A 17,858-nucleotide genomic window follows, 5' to 3' on the forward strand; every position below is an offset into this window, starting at 1 on the left:
TGGAGTGCCTGGGCCAGGAAATTTACATAGTTTTTCTCACAAAGGTGTCTGTCACCCATGGCTGATTTCTGAAATGAATCCTCAAGCCAGGAACGTTTGTCTAAATACTTTAATTAAATGCATTGTAATATGAAAGGCAGAGTGTAAATAAAGTGTTCATGTTTACTAAGAAAACAGACTAAAATATTCCAGGTAGCTGAACACACTTTGATAATAAAATTTGAAACAGCTTCTTGGTTTTCATTCTATTTAAAATATTTATGTAGTTAAAAAGTATTGGCTATTTGTTTTCCATCTAAATGCAGGAACTGCTGAGACATTTTAAATAAGTAGAGATTGAACATACATAAATAAGGGTCCTGTTTCAGCTACAGAATTATAATGCTTCTGAGCTGTTCCATTCATACCTCAGCAAACAACCAGTCCAATTCAATTTGGGGAAGAATGCCAGCCTCAAATTCAATTTATGTAATAACTAAGTTTTGTGAAAGTACTGCGTTAAGGGAGTTATCTCAGCGAAATTAAAACACTGCAAATCTCATTTCAAAATCAATTTTCTTTCCAGGACAATTCTTGGGAACCTCAAGAATCTCTTGCTTTATATCATAAGGAGTACATATTCAAGAACTGATATCTAAAAGAATAAGTACATTCGTATAAAAAAGATTCCTTATAAAATAGGATCTCACAGGGAAGGTGCTGTTGAAGCATTTTGCCATTTACTGAAAAGCAATGTGTTTGTTAGCACATCTGAAACACTTGGTAATGGTGGAAGCATTCTCTGTGCTTCGATCTTAGACTATGTGGTACAAATATACAAATAGTAAATGGAGACGAAGGAAAAATAACTGCCTAAACTTGCAGAGTTCCCCCATTTAAAAGATATTTACCAGTGAAATTATGTCTGCACAAGATTGTTTTATTGCAGCATTATTTTTAACAGTGTAAGATTGGAAACAATGCAAATGCCCATCAATGGGAGAGTGGTTTAAATGTTATCATACATCCATACAACAAACTAGATTGCTGTCACCAAAAAAACAAGCATGCTCTTTAAGGATAGGGAACCATCTCCAAAGTAAATTAAGTGAAAAATAACAGTGGTTCTAATATGTGTTACCACTTCTGTTAAAATTAAAAAGGAAGGGAAGAAGCAGTTACATATTTCCTTGTATAAGCATAAAATAACTCTGAAATGATACAGGAGAAACTGTTAACAGTGGTTGCTTCCAGAGAGGGAACCAAGGAAGCTGGGTACCAGGGCAGGATGAAGAATTTTTATTGGATATCCTTTTGTACCCATGTAAATATGTTATTGTCTATTAAAATACATTTTAAAAGCTTTTTTTTAAAAAAAAAAAAAAGGTAAAATAATAAGGTCAATCACTATATTCAATGTGATGATTACCCGGATCATGTGACAAGCCATCAACTAGACAAATCTGTTTGTGACTCTGGGATTTGGAAATGCTTAGACCAGCCTGGGGACTCCCACATTCTTTCAATTTTCTGCAATGGAAATGAATGTTGTTTTTAGTGGATGGACAAATACATATAGACATTTGCAAACCTTAAAGGCCTCTGAGCAGCTCACGTTTTCCTGTAATTTTATATAAAATAGGCAGGACCTATTGGAATTCCAGGTCCTTTATGTTCTCTGTTGCAGGTGGAAACAAATGGCCTAATACTAGAATGCTAGATTTTATTTTTAATCACTCACTCCCCCAAGAGCCATTCAGTATGCAAATAAAATCCTCTCGATAAATATTCATTCCCTGAATGATCCTTTTTTTTTTTTTTTTTTTTTTTTTTTTTGTCTGAATCATAAAAGCAACATGACAAGATCTGGAAAGCTTTAGGGAATGTAAGTGCTGTCATCAGCTGGGAGATTTCATTTTCTAGGATTAATTGAAGTTGCTGCCACCATCTCTACAGCGAGAGTGTCAAAAGTGAGTAACGGACTGATCCCTGCTGGCAAATGGGGTTTCTCAGGATGATAGGCAGAGGATGCTCCTACCGGGCTGTCCTCCTGGCAGAGGCAGAAACGCTAGCAGTCCCTGGCCAGTAAGTCCATTTCCCTTCTATCTGTTCTGAGATAATGGCATTGCACTGGAATTGAATAGAGTCTGAGGAAGATAAGCACTAACTACCCTAATGGGCATCCAGCCCCCTAGTGTGATTGCCCGCAAAAGAAAACAGTGTCCCAAGCTCAGCTCAGAACCAGGCAATTCTCAGCTGAACAGCTCGGCTGCCCTCCTTTCTTTGTTTCTTTGTTTGTGTACGTTGTTGTTTGCTTTTGTTTCTGCTACTGTTTTGTAGAGATGGGGTCTCAACACGTTGCCCAGGCTGATCTTGAACTCCTGGTCTCAAACAATCCTCCCATCTCAGCTTCCCAACGTGCTGGGATTGCAGATGTGAACCACTGTGCCTGGCTATCTTTTAGTTCTTTGAGACAAGGTCTCACTGTGTCCAGCTCACCACAGCCAGAAACTCCTGGGCTCAAGCCATCCTCCTGCCTCAACCTCTCCAGTAGCTGGGACTACAGGTGCACACCACCACACCTGCCTATTTTGTTTTGTTTTGTTTTTGTTTGAGATGGGGTCTCGCTATGTTGCCCAGTCTGCTCTCCAACTCTTGGCCTCCAGTGATCCTCCTCCTTCGACTTCCCAAAGCACTGGGATTATAGGCATGAGCCACCATGCCCGGCCGTGAAGTATTTTCTATCCTTGAAATGTGTTAGACAAATTCCTGAGGGGAAACCCCACACATTCAATAACCCTTTACTTTTTCAACAAAGCTTCCCATATATTGGAGCCTCATTTTATCCCCCACCCATGAACTTTAAAAGTGGAACATCATTTTGTTCTTTAAAAAAGGAACAGTCAGGAAAAGGCAGGGCTCTCAACAGATACTGAGAGCTCAGGGACTGGAACACTTGATGAAATGTGTCGAGCTCAGGCCCAGCCCGCGAGGAGCTGAGTCGGGGCTGGTGTGCTGGCAGGGCGGTCAGAGCTGCAGCCACTGAGGCCACGACTGCGGAAAAACATCTCTTGGGCCGTGGGGGAAGCTGGGGCGCAGGGGCGCAGCGGGCATTGGGGGCACACCTGCCGGAACTGCGCGTGGGAGCCGCCTCACCACACCTTACTCCACCTTCTCCTCCTTTTCCTCCGGCATCTCCACCGACAGGATCTGCTCGCCGGGCTCCGGGCCTGGGCTCATGCGGATCCTTACCGAGTGCTCCTCAGGCTGGGCCGCCCCCTCCTCTTCTCCCTCAGGCCTCCCAAGGGAGGCAGGCGGTGGAGAGCGCGGTGGAGACCCCAGGGGTTCGGGGGGCGTCTGGGGCGCGGGTGGGTCGGGGGTGGCCTCCTTTGGGGGCGTGGGCTGGTCTAGGGCGGCCGAGCCTTCCTCTCCCTTGGCGTCTTGCGAGCTCTTGGCCTGGAATCCAGAAAGGGTGGCTCGTGAGGCACAGACTCTGGGAGGGGTCTTGGAAGGGTCTTGGACACCTCCCTGTTCCAGCCTTTTTGGGCCCCCAAAGAGGACAGCGGAACACAGAGCGGGTGAAATCTAGTGGGTGGGGTGGAGCCGCATGGGCGTTATTTAGGAGAAACAAAGTACATTATGGGGAAGTGTACAGATTAAAAGTCCCGGTTGGATTTCATGGAAAGTCTTGGCATGTCTTAGATCTAGGCTGTGGGGCTGGAAGCTGGGATGAGGCTGTTGTTTCAAGCACAGGGCCCCTCCCCCGAGCTGCTGAAGCAAGCCAGGCAGTGACTCTGAGGGAGTACCCATAAGGCCTCTGCAAAGGCTGAACCATCAGTTACCAGGGATGGGCACTCCTGGAGTGGATGAAAAGAACTCCAAGCAAACAGGGTAAAAAGTGATGAGGGGAGAGGCTGCTGGGGCTGGGCCCCCTTTCTGGAAGGTCTCAAAGGTTGAGATCTTCAGGGATAGCCTAGGACTGGGTACCCCTGGTATTGGGCTGCGCTGACGCTGTATGTGGAGACTTGATGGATACCTCCAGCCTCCAGCCTGTGCTGCCTCCCACAAGCGATGGCCATGGGCTTTGCATCAGTAGGGGACTGGGTAATTAAACCAAGCCTTTGTGGATACCTGTGGCCCCTCCCACTCTGCCTGATCCCATCTCTGCAAGGAAGGAAACTGGAGAGGGAGCAGCCCCCAGAGGAGGCTGGAATGATCCTCAGCTGCCCAAGACCCGTGTGAAGTGGTGCTTGTGAGTTTCAAGTGAGAGCAGTCAACGTGCTTGTGTGGAGAGACCTGCGCCATTTGCTCAAGTCGTAGGATATTGAAAGAAAAAAATGGAGAGGGAGCAGCCAAAATGCTCCGAGAGCCCAAGGCCTCTCTTGGGATATGCTTCCCCTTCTGTCTCAGTATTTCTGTATGTTTTGGTGCCCCTGTCCCACCCTTCCCTGTTACCCTAAACTCTATTCCTTTCCTTTCCTTTCCTTTCCTTTCCTTTCCTTTCCTTTCCTTTCCTTTCTTCCTTCCTTCCTCTCTCCCTCCCTCCCTCTCTCTCTCTTTTTTCCTTCCTTCCTTCTTTCTTTTCTTTTCTTTTCTTTCTTTTTCTTTCTTCTAAGACCGAGTCTTGCTCTGCCACCCAGGATGGAGTGCAGTGGTGTGATCTCAGTTCAGTGCAGCCTCTGCCTTTGATCAAGCAATTCTCCTGCCTCAGCCTCCCAAGTAGCTGGGATTACAGGTGCATGACACCATGCCTGGCTAAGTTTTTGTATCTTTAGTAGAGACCGGGTTTTACCATGTTGGCCAGGCTGGTCTTGAACTCCTGACCTCAAGTGATCTGCCCGCCTCGGCCTCCCAAAGTGCTAAGATTACAGGGGTGAGCCACCTGTGCCCAGCCCACCCTAAACTCTTGACAACGCATTTCCAGGGCAGGATGCTCAGATGGTGAGCACTGTGGGACTTCCTGAAGCATGGCGCTCTGGCTGGAACCAGCAGCATCATGGGAAGTCAGAAAAGTGCTTTGCTGTGTTCAACATGCTTTTCTAAAAGGCCTCCAAGGTATCCTGCTTGATCTTTACGACCTCCTGAGGCAACCCTCAGTAATTCAAGTCTCAAAAAGCTTGAGGGGCTTCCTGGGTCATGGAGCTAGTGGTGACAGAGCTTGGATTTGGACTTGTGTCTCTGGATGTCTAGTTAAGAGCTCCCTGCACTCTGCCATTCTGCCCTGGTTGTTCTGATTTGGAGAGGAAGTGCCTTTTAATGGAACACTCATGCAAGTTTAATTCCCATCTTAAAGCTGCCTTGTTGAAGAGCTACCACTTAGGAGCCACAAGCCCGCCCCAGCTGAAGCTCTCAGTGTGCTGAGGGCACCCTTGGAGTTCCTGTCTAGTCAGCCCTCACAGCAGCCAGCGCTGAAGACCCCCATTTGCCAGCTCCACCTTGACCTTGACAGTTTGTGAGCCAGGCGATCACATCTTTCCTCAGTCTGGGGCCATTGGTGGCTATATCTGGAGAATGTCTTGGTACCCCAGATAGCTTTGATGTCACTCACCAGACTTCTACTGTCAAACAACCTCTGGATGGGTCTCCTGGACTCTGACACCAGGCTGGATTGAGACTGAGTTCACTGGGCTCCTTTGAACTCTGCTGTGTAGACTGTTAACCCCAGTCTGCCTAACCCCAGTCCCTCTCCAGTTCCCCAGCAGCCTTCCTAAGGGACAGCCATGAACAAACATAATTAGTGTAATTGTTCTACTTGGTATTCTTGGCTTTGGTCACAGAAAAAAGTCCCAGAACTAATTTTAATGTCCCCCATAGATTTATGGGGGTGGGAACATTAGGCACTGTGCCCGTGTGAGAGGATTTTACTTTCAAAGTTTTATTTTTCATTTTTTGAGACAGGGTCTCACTCTGTCACCCAGGCTGGAGTGCAATGGTGCAATCATAGCTCACTGCAGTCTTGACTTCCTGGGCTCAAGTGATGCTCCCAACTCAGCCTCCCAAGTAGCTAGGACCACAGGCATGTGCCACTAAGCCTGGCTAATTAAAAACAAAAAAGAAAAAATTTGTAGAGACAAGTTCTCGCTATGTTGTTCAGGCTGGTCTTGAACTCCAGGCCTGAAGAGATCCTCTGCCTTGGCCTCTCAAAGTGCTGAGATTACAAGTGTGAGCTACCATGCCTGACCCAAATATCTTAAATTGCCACAGATACAGTATTAAATATGAGAACACACTGTCTTCTGGGGAGGGACATTTGCTTCTCACACCCTCTCCTCTAACCTCTGCAACAGTATCAAGACTGTCTTTTAGAGATCCTGCTCCCAGCCTACTCTCAGTCCAGGGGTGGGTATGTGACCCAGGCCTCTTTAGAACACCACAGTGCCCTGGTCACACCGAATGGCTCAAGAATTGGCATGTGACCCAATTCTGTCCAATGACAGTGAGTCCGGGAACTTTTGCTAGAATGCCTGGGAAAGAGGTGCTTTCTTTCTGTTGGAGTTGCTATGCCAGGAGGATGTCATCCTAGAACTCTTGAGAACCTGCCTGGAGATAAAACCATCGCTGAATAAAGCAGAGATGATACAATGGGAAAACTCGTCCTGTTGGCATCATTCAGGCTTTTGGATCCAGGCTTTCCTGAACTTTTCGATTACTTGACCCCTAATTCCCCTTTTTCTCAAGCTGATTTGAGCTTGCACTCTGTCACTGGTAACCAAATGAGTCCTGACTGATAGAAAAAGGACGGGGAAGACCCTAAAACTAAATGTGTGGCCCACTCTTGGAGACCCCTCGGCCTTCTCCCTGGCACATATCCAAAATGGATGTGGTGGCTGGGCTCCCAACCACATTACCTGTTCCAGCAACTCTTGCTGCTTTGCAGCCGCCTCCAGCGCAGCCAGTTCTTTGAGCCGGGCCCGGAGGTGAGCAAGTTTGCCGCCTTTTGCCCCCTTGTCGCCCATCTTTCCTGTCATAGCGAGGGCAGCGCTGAAGAGCTTCGGGGTGCCCGCCCGGGGCGGAAGGATCAGCACGCTCTTCTCCTCCTTGGGCTTGTTGTTGTTTTTCAGCATACGCCTGGAAGAAAGCAGCATCCACTTACATCACAGACGCACGCTGGGGGAAAAGAAAGGCTCGCTTGTGTAGCCTCCTTTAAGCTGGAGCGGTGTGGTGGTGGTGATTTTGGCTGGCGATTGTAGAGAGCCAAGTGTCGTGTTTAGTACTTTATGCACTGCATCTCATTGAAGAATCAGAACAACTGTAATGAGGTGGGTCTCACTGTCTGTTGTGCCTTAGCGATGAGGAAAGTGATGCTCAGAGAGGTTCAAGAATAACTTGTCTGAGGTCATACAGCTAGGAAATTCTCTTTCTTTCCTTTCTGTCTCTCTCTCTCTCGCCTCTCTCCTCTCTCTTCTGAATCCTCTCCTCTCCTCTCCTCTTCCTCTCTCTCTCTCTTTCTCTCTCTCTCTCTCTCTCTCTCTCTCTCTCTCTCTCAGGGTCTGGCTCTGTCACCCAGGCAGGAGTGCAGTGGCGTGATCATGGCTTACTGCAGCCTTGACCTCCATGGCTCAAGCAATCCTCCCACCCGAGTAGCTGGAACTACAGATATGCACCACCACAACCACAATTTTTTATTTTTTTTGTAGAGACAGGGTTTTGCCATGTTGCTTAGGCTGGTCTCAAACTCCTGGGCTCAAGCGATCCGCCTGCCTTGGCCTCCCAAAGTGTTGCAATTATAGGTGTGAGCCACCATGCCTGGCCTCTTTCTTTTTTTTAACCAGCAGAAGAGTTAGGAAATCCTGAAGGACACTTTCACATAGGGAATTGGGAATAAGATGCCCAGGTGGAAAAGGAACCAAAGCTCTTTCCTTCTCCTTCTGCTTCACTGTCACCTCCCCATTGTTACCATCACAATTATCAGCATGTATTGAGTGTCTATATGTGCCAGGCCCTCTGCTCCATCCTTTACAGGCACCCTTCAATGGCCCCTATTACCCCCTTCCTGGTGTTCACGCCTCTGTGTGGTCCCCTTCCCTTGAGGATGAGTGGGGTATGTGTCTTGCTTTTAACCAATAGAATACAACAAGGGCTATCACTGGTGGAATATATCACACAGGATTGTGATAGAGCTCTGTCTTGCAAGGGGACTCTCCCTTGCTGACTTTATTTATTTTTTATTTGATTTTTATTTTAAGTAATAGAGACGGGGTCTCCCTGTGTTGCTCACGCTGGTCTTGAACTCCTGGGCTCAAGCGATCCTCCTGCCATGGCCTCGCAAAGTGTTGGGATTACAGACATGAGCCGCGGTGCCTGGCCTCCCTTGATGACTTTGATGTAGGGAGCAGCCGGCTGTGTTGGAGAAGGTCCACATGGCAAGCACCTGAGGCCAGCCACTGGCCAATTGCTAGTGGGAACTGGAGCCCCAGTCCTACAACCCCAAGGAACTGAATTACACCAACAGCCATGTGATACTGGAAGTGGGTCCTTCCCCTATCCAGACTTGAGATGAGAGCCTGCTTGGAAGACACCTTGATGACAATCTTGCAGAGGACCTAGCTAAGCCATGTCCAGACTTCTGACCCACAGAAACTGAGATCGCGAATGTGTGTGATTTTAAACGGTTAAATTTGTGGTAATACTGTTATGCTAATACATACTCTCTCATTTAAGTCTCACAACAATCCCCGTAAGTAGGTCTTATTATTCATCCTCATTTCCAAATGAGGGTATAGAAGTTCAGAGGGGGTGAGTAACTTTCCCAAGGCCACACAGCTAAGCAGCAGCAAAGCTAGAATTCAAAGCCACACTTCTGACCCCGGTGCCCCAGATATTAATGATTACAAAGCGACATTACATCATTATCTTCCTGGACACTGACAAATACTCCTGTGATATGGGAAGGGCTGAGATGACTGTGCCTCTGACAGTTGGGGAAATTGAGACTCAGAACAGGGGGAGTGATGTGCCCAAGGTTACCAGGAAGTGGCAGAAGCAGAATTGCCACCCACGTCTAATGGTATGTAACCCCCTGTTTCTCTAGATAAGGGTAGATTTTTCCATCAAAGAGAGCCCTACCTTTTTACCGGGAATTTTTCACACTACAAACATGTGGTAAGCAGTTTGTCTCAAGAACAAATGAATTCTGCCTGCAACCAGCGGGCCTAGACAATGAATTGGCAAATTCATTCATCGGGGCTCCAGCAAAACTTGTTTGTTTAAAAATGAGGCCATTACTGGCTGCTTATCTAATCAGAGGCAATGGGTTTAAATGGTGCATATTGATATTAATTGCCCAAGATTTGCATTTCTAGCTGGAGATCCCCCAGGAGAACACAAACATGATAATTCACCAGACGCCTCTGACACGCGCCAGCTCGGCACCGTCCCCCATGTTATTTGAGTCCATAATTCACGATGTGACAGCCCACAGGAAGGCTGAGGGTGCTGTGAAAATGAACTATCTTTTTCTTTCTAACAAAATAACTATTTATAGGACCTTTGCTGATTGCTAATAGCTGTCTCTGTTTGGAAACATTGAGCTGGCTTCTGGGGCATTTCCAGATTAGGGAAATTTGTCCTCATTTTCTGATAATGTATGCTTCCCTATAACTGAGATTGAGCAATCAGCCTGGAGCAAGTGACCCACATAAGACCTCTTCATTCTCTTTCTTGGAGTGGTCAAGCCAGAGATCTGAGCACTTCACTTCTTTGGGGACTCGGGTCCCCCATCTGCAAAGCAGGGAACTTGGACAGAATCCCACACGTGGCCCTCACCAACTCAGATGTCCCCAGAACTATGGTTCTCAGATAGTGTATCTCCCCTGATGAGCAGAGCTCACACACAATCCCCTGCCTCTCTGGTCAAGCTGGCCTGGCCAGCAAACAGCCACTCTGATGACTCATGGCTGGGCCCCCCATCCCACGCCCCACCATGTTGCTGTGAGGCCTGTTAGCTCCACTCCTTCGCCTGGCTGCCTCCCACCCACACCTCAGCCTTCTCAGTATGGACACAGGTGCACAGGCACTGTCAGGAATGGGGGCCTCTGCACGGCTCTTGGGAGGGCCTTTGGGGTCCCATCTGATTTGCCAAACTCTTGCCTAACCCACCCAGGATGATGGGATAACAGCTAAAAGCATGGCTTTCCTGAGCTTTGTTCCTCCTGGTGGGGGCGGGAGCAAGAAGAGAGGGTGGGGAGACCTGGCACCAGTTTTCAGCCACAAGCAGAGTTGAATCTCATGATTTGTAGTAATTATATCCTATGAGATCTCTGCGAACACCGAATTAGCAAATACGGAAACATTGTTGCTAGGGGAAATACAAGGCTAGATTCCTACAAATCTCTCATCACAACATTCGTCAACCATAATACATAAACTTGGCCAGGCGTGGTGGCTCACACACAGTCCCAGAACACTGGGAGGCCAAGGCGGGAGAGCTCTTGAGCCCAGGAGTTCGAGGTTGCAGTGAGCTATGATCATGTCACTGTACTCCAGCCTGGGTGAAAGAGTGTAACCCTGTCTCTAAAATTAATAATAATAAACTTGTCTTATGTGTGTTTCTTTTTAAAGACATTATTATATTATTATTACTATTATTATTATTATTTTGAGACAGAGTGTCACTCTGTCACCCAGGCTGCAGTACAGTGGCATGATCTCAGCTCACTGCAAACTCTGCCTCCCAGGTTCAAGCCATTCTCCTGCCTCAGCCTCCCGGGTAGCTGGGATTATAGGTGCCCACCACCACGCCTTGCCAATTTTTGTAGTTTTAGTAGAGATGGGGTTTCACCATGTTGGCCAGGCTGGTCTCGAACTCCTGACCTCAGGTGATCCACCTGCCTCAGCCTCCCAAAGTTCTGGGATTACAGGCGTGAGCCACTGTGCTGGCTAAAGACATCTTATTAAATATAGATCATTGTTTTATTAACATTGAACACACAGCCAACAGCACTATAATTCATTCCTGAATGAAACTTATCTAACACACATATTCACTGTGTAAGGCACATCGCAGACTTCTTGTGCTTAGGAACACGAGACGGCACTTCAGCGTTATGCTTGGGGGCCATTTTAAACAGTGCGATCGCCAACAAAAAGCACAAAAATGAAAAAAAAAAGTGGCATTAAATGGACCATAAAAATACACCTGTTTGCAGTACAAGAGCTGAAACCAGAAGGCAGAACTGGGACTTCAGCGGGGAGCGTGCACTTGGGGTGACTCAAGTATTTTGCTGCTCTGGGCATGTCCTTGAATTACCACAAAAGCCTGTTAGTATTGATCTTGGCGTTACGAGCCCATTTCAGTGAGGAGGCGAATTTGCAAATATGGAGTCCATGAATCACAAGGGTCCACTCTACCTCCCTGTCCCTCAGGAGAGGAGGCGCTGGCACGCACCACTGATGTGGTGGGGAACGTGGGGAGATTTGGTGGGAGAAATTCAGATAGACCCGGGTTTTGGAAGGGCCCAGTGGGTTCCTTGAGAGCAACCAGGTGAGTTTTGGGGCAGCTTCCTTCCCCAGGGGACCTCAGTGTCTTGTGTGCATGATGCTTGGACATCAAAACTGCCTCCTTTTACCTTGAAGCTGCTAGAGGGCTCCTGTGAAAACCTAAGGAACTTCAAGTCACTCCTCTGTGTAAAACTCGCCGTGGCTCCCATCTCTCTCTGAGGTCCGACCCAATCTCTTCCCCTACACTCCTCTGATCCCACACCAAGCTATGCTAATTTTCTCGCTGTTGTGCCACCCACACACTAAGCCTGCTCCTCCTCAGAGCCTCTGCACATGCTGTTCCCTCTGCCCAGAATGCTGTTCCCAGCCATCAGTCTGCCAGCTCACTCCTTTGCTTTGTACAGGTCTTGTTGAAATGCCAACTGCTCAGAGCAGCTTCCCCAACCAGCTTATCTCAGGCAACACTCCGTCACTTCCCGCTCCTCCCGTGGCTTTGTTTCCTCATAGCCAGACACATCACATCATCACTCATCTTTCCATTGTTGGTTCCCTGACTAGAATGTGAGTTTTGTTTGGTCCTTGCTGTGTCCCCAGAACTCAGCACTGTGTACTCGATACATCACTGTGCTGTAGGAATGGATGCTGGTGAGTTTCTTCCCTTTATTATGGCAACTCTCTGTGCAGTTTATTTCTGGTGTCATTGTATAGAATGAAGGGGAAGATAAGAATATGTGATACAAGACAAGGAGGAAAACCCAGATATGTGGATTAAAAAGGTTTTAGCCAATTGAAAAATTATAAGGTGAATTTGATGGCTACAGAGGAACAATTGCTTATTTATTTTAGAGACAAGGTCTTGCTCTGTCACCCAGGCTGGAGTGCAGTGGCACGATCATAATTCACTTTAACCTTAAATTTCTGGGCTGAAGTGATCCTCCCGCCTCAGCCTCCTAAAGTGCTGCGATTACAATCATGCGCCACTGCACCTGGCCTGAAGTGATCGTTATTAACATGCACTGAGCTCTCTGACATGACAGGCACCCCACCGGAGACATTCCCACACACTATTTGATTTTCACAGCAGCAGGCCAAGCACAGTGGCTCACACCTGTAATCTCAGCACTTTGGGAGGCCGAGGCGGGCGGATCACCTGAGGTCAGGAGTCCCAGACCAGCCTGGTCAACATGGTGAAACCCCGTTTCTACTTAAAATACAAAAATTAGCCGGGTGTGGTGGCACATGCCTGTAGTCCCAGCTACTGGGGAGGCTGAGGCAGGAGAATCGAATCGCTTAAACCCAGAAGGCGGAGGTTACAGTGAGCCAGGATTGTGCCACTGCACTCCAGCCTGGGCAACAGAGCAACAGTCCATCTCAAAAAAAAAAAAAATTACAGCAGCAAAGTAGGGGTTATGACCTTTATTTTACATAGGAGACAACTGAGACCAGAAAAGTTAACAATTTCCTCAAAGTCACACAGCCAGCACCTCACATGGAAGGGACCTGAGCCCCGCCAGCATCCCAGACCTATTGTGGGGTTCCTGCCACACCACGATGCCTGTCACTCAATTTGAAACCTGATCTTAAGGGTTTGAAAACAAAAACTGGCTTTTCTAAAAAGAATGACGTGTTCCCCAACAATGCAAAATACAGATGCACACAGTTATTCATTGCACCACTGTTTGTAATTGCAAAATTTTGGAAATACCCTAAATGCCCATTTACAGGAATGTTCTGCCACTGTGGAAAGGAATGAGGAAACTGACTCTGCACTGATAGACGATGATTTCCGGGTTTTGTCGTCATGTGGAAACAAAGTAAAGTACAACAAGAATCTACAGCATGCCACATTTTGTGTAAGAAAGAAGAAATAAGAAAATGTTTGGGCTGGGCGTGATGGCTCACACTTGTAATGCCAGAATTTTGGGAGGCAGAGGCAGGCAGATCACCTGAGGTCAGGAGTTCGAGACAAGCCTGGACAACATGGCAAAACTCCATCTCTACTAAAAATACAAAAATTAGCCAGGCATGGTGGTGGATGCCTGTAATCCCAGCTACTCAGGACGCTGAGGCAGGAGAATCGCTTGAAATCTGGGAGGTGGAGGTTGCAGTGAGCCAAGATCAAACCACTGCACTCCAGCCTGGGCTACAGAACGAGACTTGATCTCAAAAAAGAAAAAAGAAAATGTTTGTGGATCTGTCTATTTTTGCAAAAGTAAGCAGAGGAAAGAAAAGGCAGAAATTGATGCAACGAATCACGTAATAACGGGGGTTGCAGTCAGGGGGCAATGGGGACAGGGAGAGTTGGGACGCTTTTCTGAGTGCCCCATTTTGCAGAGTGCTGACCTTCAGGAACATGTTAATGTTCTACATACTTAAAACAAGAAAAAGTCAACAAAGATCAGGGTGGCAGGAGCCCTAAATGGAATGTAAACTGAAATAAGTGAACCTACCTGTATTTCAGATGAATAAAGTAACCACATTAAAGGGTGGGGGAGGAAGAGAAGGACTCCAGATAACTTTGAACATAACACTTACATCATATATACTCGGGCTAAAGACAGAAGAGCTGCATCCAGTACTGAACTCTACCTAGAAGACTTACTCTTTGTTTTTACAGTGACATGGGCTGGAAATTCTGAAATGAACTTCTCTGTACTGCTCAGTGTTGGAGAAGAGATTTACAAGTATGAAAAGGGAGAATATTAGAATGAATTCTAATATGTGGTAGCAGGGCACGGTGGCTCACACCTATAATCTCAGCAACTTTGGGAGGCCGAGGCAGGCAGATCACCTGAGGTCAGGAATTCGAGACCAGTCTAGCCAACATGGTGAAACCCCATCTCTGCTGAAAATACAAAAATTAGGCAGGTGTGGTGGCACATGCCTTTAATCCCAGCAGAGGTTGCAATGAGCTGAGACGGCGCCACTGCCACTGCACTCCAGCCTGGGTGACAAGAGTGAAACTCTGTCTCAAAAAATTAAATTAAATTAAAATTTAAAAATAATTAATTCTGTGGTGCTGGATTGAAATTGTTTTATAGATAGATCAATCAGTAGAAAAACAGAAAAATTGATGTTGGCATATATATGTATATGTGTGTGTGTGTATTTTATATATAGATATTATATATGTATTTTATATAAATGTATTTGTATTTACACATCCTGGTGTGTACGTGGGTGTGTTTCTTGGTTCCGTCTGCTGCAGAGGCCTGTAGCACTCCAGTAGCAATGAGTGCTCCTACGACTCAGATCTTGGTTTCTAAAAACCATCCCGCAGTAAAAGGAATCAAGGCTCCTTGGAGAAAACTGCCATTTCCAGGATACCACAAGGGATGTACAAGATGAACCAGGGCATCTGGTTGTGGCTTACTGATACTTGAGTAAGCAAGGAAGTGCTCAAATATGACAGGGATATCACAAAGGTCACAAATGAGCCACCTTGAAAAAGTGCCCAGGGCCAAATTGGACCAATTTGAGCATCAAAATAATAATTATTAACAGAGTGTTCATGGAATCAAGTAAATCCATGCCGATATACGTTGAGAAATGAATAAACAAGTGGGAGAGAAGAAAAAGTTCTTCCATACAGCTGACCGCGAGTTAATAATCAAGGAAGGAGTGGAGTTACAAAATTACCATTTTACAACTATCATAGCAATCTCTTTGTAACTATCATAGAGAGGAACCATCAAAGGATGCTAAAAGTGGTGGGTAAAAGTTTGATGGGGAACAGGATATCCTCATAGTCTAAAGGTGACTCCCCACTAATTACTTAGGAATTAGGTTTAAGGGAAAATAGGTTCATAGTACAGAAACCTTAACCAAGTAATCAAAGTGAAAATAATCGATATTGGGAGTAATCGGCATCATGTGCCTCTCAGTACATTTGCTGCAGAAGCGACATCACTTCCGAGTTCTTCCTGCCAAAAATGCAGACTCTAATGGTAATCACGAGAAAACCATCAGACAAACCCCAACTGAGGGGCATTCTATAAAATAACCGGCCTGTATGGGCCAGGTGTGGTGGCTCATGCCTGTAATCACAGCACTTTGGGAGGCTGAGGTGGGTGGATCACGAGGTCAGGAGTTTGAGACCAGCATGACCAACATGGTGAAACCCCGTCTCTACTAAAAATACAAAAATCAGCCAGGCGTGGTAGCATGTGCCTGTAATCCCAGCTACTCAGGAGGCTGAGGCAGGAGAATTGCTTGAATCCAGGAGGCAGAGGTTACACTGAGCTGAGATTGTGCCACGGCACACCAGCCTGGGCAACAGAGCAAGACTCTGTCTCAAAAAAAATAAATAAACAAATAAAAAATAACTGGCCTGTATGCTCAAAAGACATCCAAGTCACTAAAGGTTGGAAAAGCCTGAAGAACTATCCCACATCAAGGAAGACTAAGAATACTCTGCACCTTAATTACAATATGTGATCCTAGACTTGATTCAGGCATGGAAAAGAAGAAAAGGTACAAAGGATATTCTTGAAGAATTAGCAAAATCTGAAGATGGATTATGAATGAGATAATAGTGTTGTTTCAATACGAAATTTCCTTATTTTAATGGCGCAGTGGCTCACACCTGTAATCCCAGCACTTTGGGAGGTCAGAGCAGATCATGTGAGCCCAGGAGTTTGATACCAGCCTGGGCAATGTAGTGAGACCCCAGCTCTAGAAAAACCTTTAAAAATTAGCCGAGCATGGTGGTATGTGCCTATAGTCCCAGCTACATGGGAAGCTGAGGCAGGAGGATCATTTGAACCCAGGAGGTTGAGGCTGTAGTGAGTCATCATCACTCCAATGTACTCCAGCCTGGGTGACAGAGCAAGACGTCATCTCAAAAAATAAATAAATAAAAAATAAAGGTACTGTGGTTACGTAAGAGAAATTCATTGTCCTTAGCAATTTTCTATTAAATGAAAGAAAAGTTACATACCTGGCTTTCTTCCGGAGTAACTTCTGAGACTCAGGATAATGCACCAAAATCTCATTCAGGTCCTTCTTATCCAGGATGAAGAGGTTGGTAAACCCATGGGCCACCACGTTGGCCGTGCGCCGGTTCCCACCCCCAACAGCCAGCAAGCTGGGGCAGAAAAGGGAGGAAGGAGACCCTTCAGAGACTGTGATTTTGGTCACATTCAGATCTTTCTTTCCCATGTGTGGAGCACAGTGGTGGCCCCACACAGATGAGAGCCTTCCCCCACCCCCATCCCCACATACATCAGCAGGTGCCAGTGCTGCATCTGCCAAGCCATAGACACTCTCACTGCCCGCTGGCCGCCTCCTTTCCCAGCGCTTGCCACAGGCCCCTCACTTTACCCCAGCTGCCTCTGACCTTATTTCTCCAAACACAGATCCAGCTTTCAGCGTCACCAGCACAGATTTCCCATCAGGGCCGCCCAAGACCTGCACTTGCCCTGCCTGGATGATGTACATCTCACGGCCGATCTCCCCCTGAAACAGAGAAGGGACAAGTCCCTCTGTTCATCCTTCAATGTCACCAGAGAAGAGCCAGGGTTGGATCCAGAGGCTGGAGGTCCCGCAAGGAGGAACCTAGGCACTGGTGTCCAGCCCTGCCACCACAACTTGGCGTGTTGTATGGGGGCAGTCACTTCCCACTTGGGCCTCAGTCTCCTCATCTGTAGACTTGGAGGAGTGACTACCCTATGTCCTGCATAACTGATAGGGTTGCAGGGGGGGAGTTAGTGATGTCCTGGAATGGGAAGTGCCAGCTAACCTGGGAGGTGCAGGTATAATGGAATTCTGCAAATTTCCAGTTAGACTCACTGATGGAGGCAGGGTAAATCAGATAGCAGTTCCCACCATCAAATGATATCTACACCTGGCATATTTCAGGGTCTCAGGAAGCATTTGCTAACTGCAACAGGAATGGGAATAACAATAATGATAGTATTCAAATTGCCTTTTTTTTTTTTTTTTCTGAGATGGAATCACTCTGTCGCCCAGGTTGGAGTGCAGTGGCATGATCTCAGCTCACTGCAACCTCCGCCTCCTGGGTTCAAGCAATTCTCGTGCTTCAGCCTCCCAAGTAGCTGTGATTACAGGCATCATACTTCGGCCTCCCAAGTAGCTGAGATTACAGGCATGTGCCACCGCGCTCAGCTAATTTTTGTATTTTTTAGTAGAGACAGGGTTTCGCCACGTTGGCCAGGCTGGTCTCGAACTCCTGGCCTCAAGTGATCTGCCTGCCTTAGCCTCCCAAAGTGCTGGGATTACAGGCGTGAGCCACCATGCCCAGCCCCAGATTGCTTTATGCGGTGTACTACTTAACCTCAACAACCCTCGGAGGTGAGAGCACTCTTTGCCCAAGAGCTGGGATCTGCACCCAGACAATCTGGTTCCAGAGTTCATGGTTGTTGTGGGTTGAATTCTGTACCCCTCCCAAATTCTATGTTGAAATCCTCATCCCCAGCATC

At 46.9% G+C, this 17,858-nt stretch overlaps 1 protein-coding gene across 4 annotated transcripts in view; it reads right to left on the bottom strand.

Annotated features, from left to right (window-relative positions):
• Positions 1–898: 898 nt before the first annotated feature.
• CNGB1 (cyclic nucleotide gated channel subunit beta 1) overlaps positions 899–17,858 on the bottom strand; it is a 104,033-nt gene continuing 87,073 nt past the window's right edge. For all 4 annotated transcript variants that reach the window (XM_045383055.3, XM_045383057.3, XM_045383054.3 and 1 more), the window contains 4 exons: positions 16,757–16,875; positions 16,358–16,504; positions 6,828–7,047; positions 899–3,435 (listed from right to left, as the gene is read on the bottom strand). In XM_045383055.3, coding sequence (XP_045238990.2) covers positions 3,142–3,435; positions 6,828–7,047; positions 16,358–16,504; positions 16,757–16,875 — 780 coding nt within the window. In that variant the 3' untranslated portion in view covers positions 899–3,141. The remainder of the gene's footprint in view (positions 3,436–6,827; positions 7,048–16,357; positions 16,505–16,756; positions 16,876–17,858) is intronic.

The sequence above is a fragment of the Macaca fascicularis genome, chromosome 20, assembly GCF_037993035.2.
Source record: "Macaca fascicularis isolate 582-1 chromosome 20, T2T-MFA8v1.1".
Taxonomy (NCBI): Eukaryota; Metazoa; Chordata; class Mammalia; order Primates; family Cercopithecidae; genus Macaca; species Macaca fascicularis.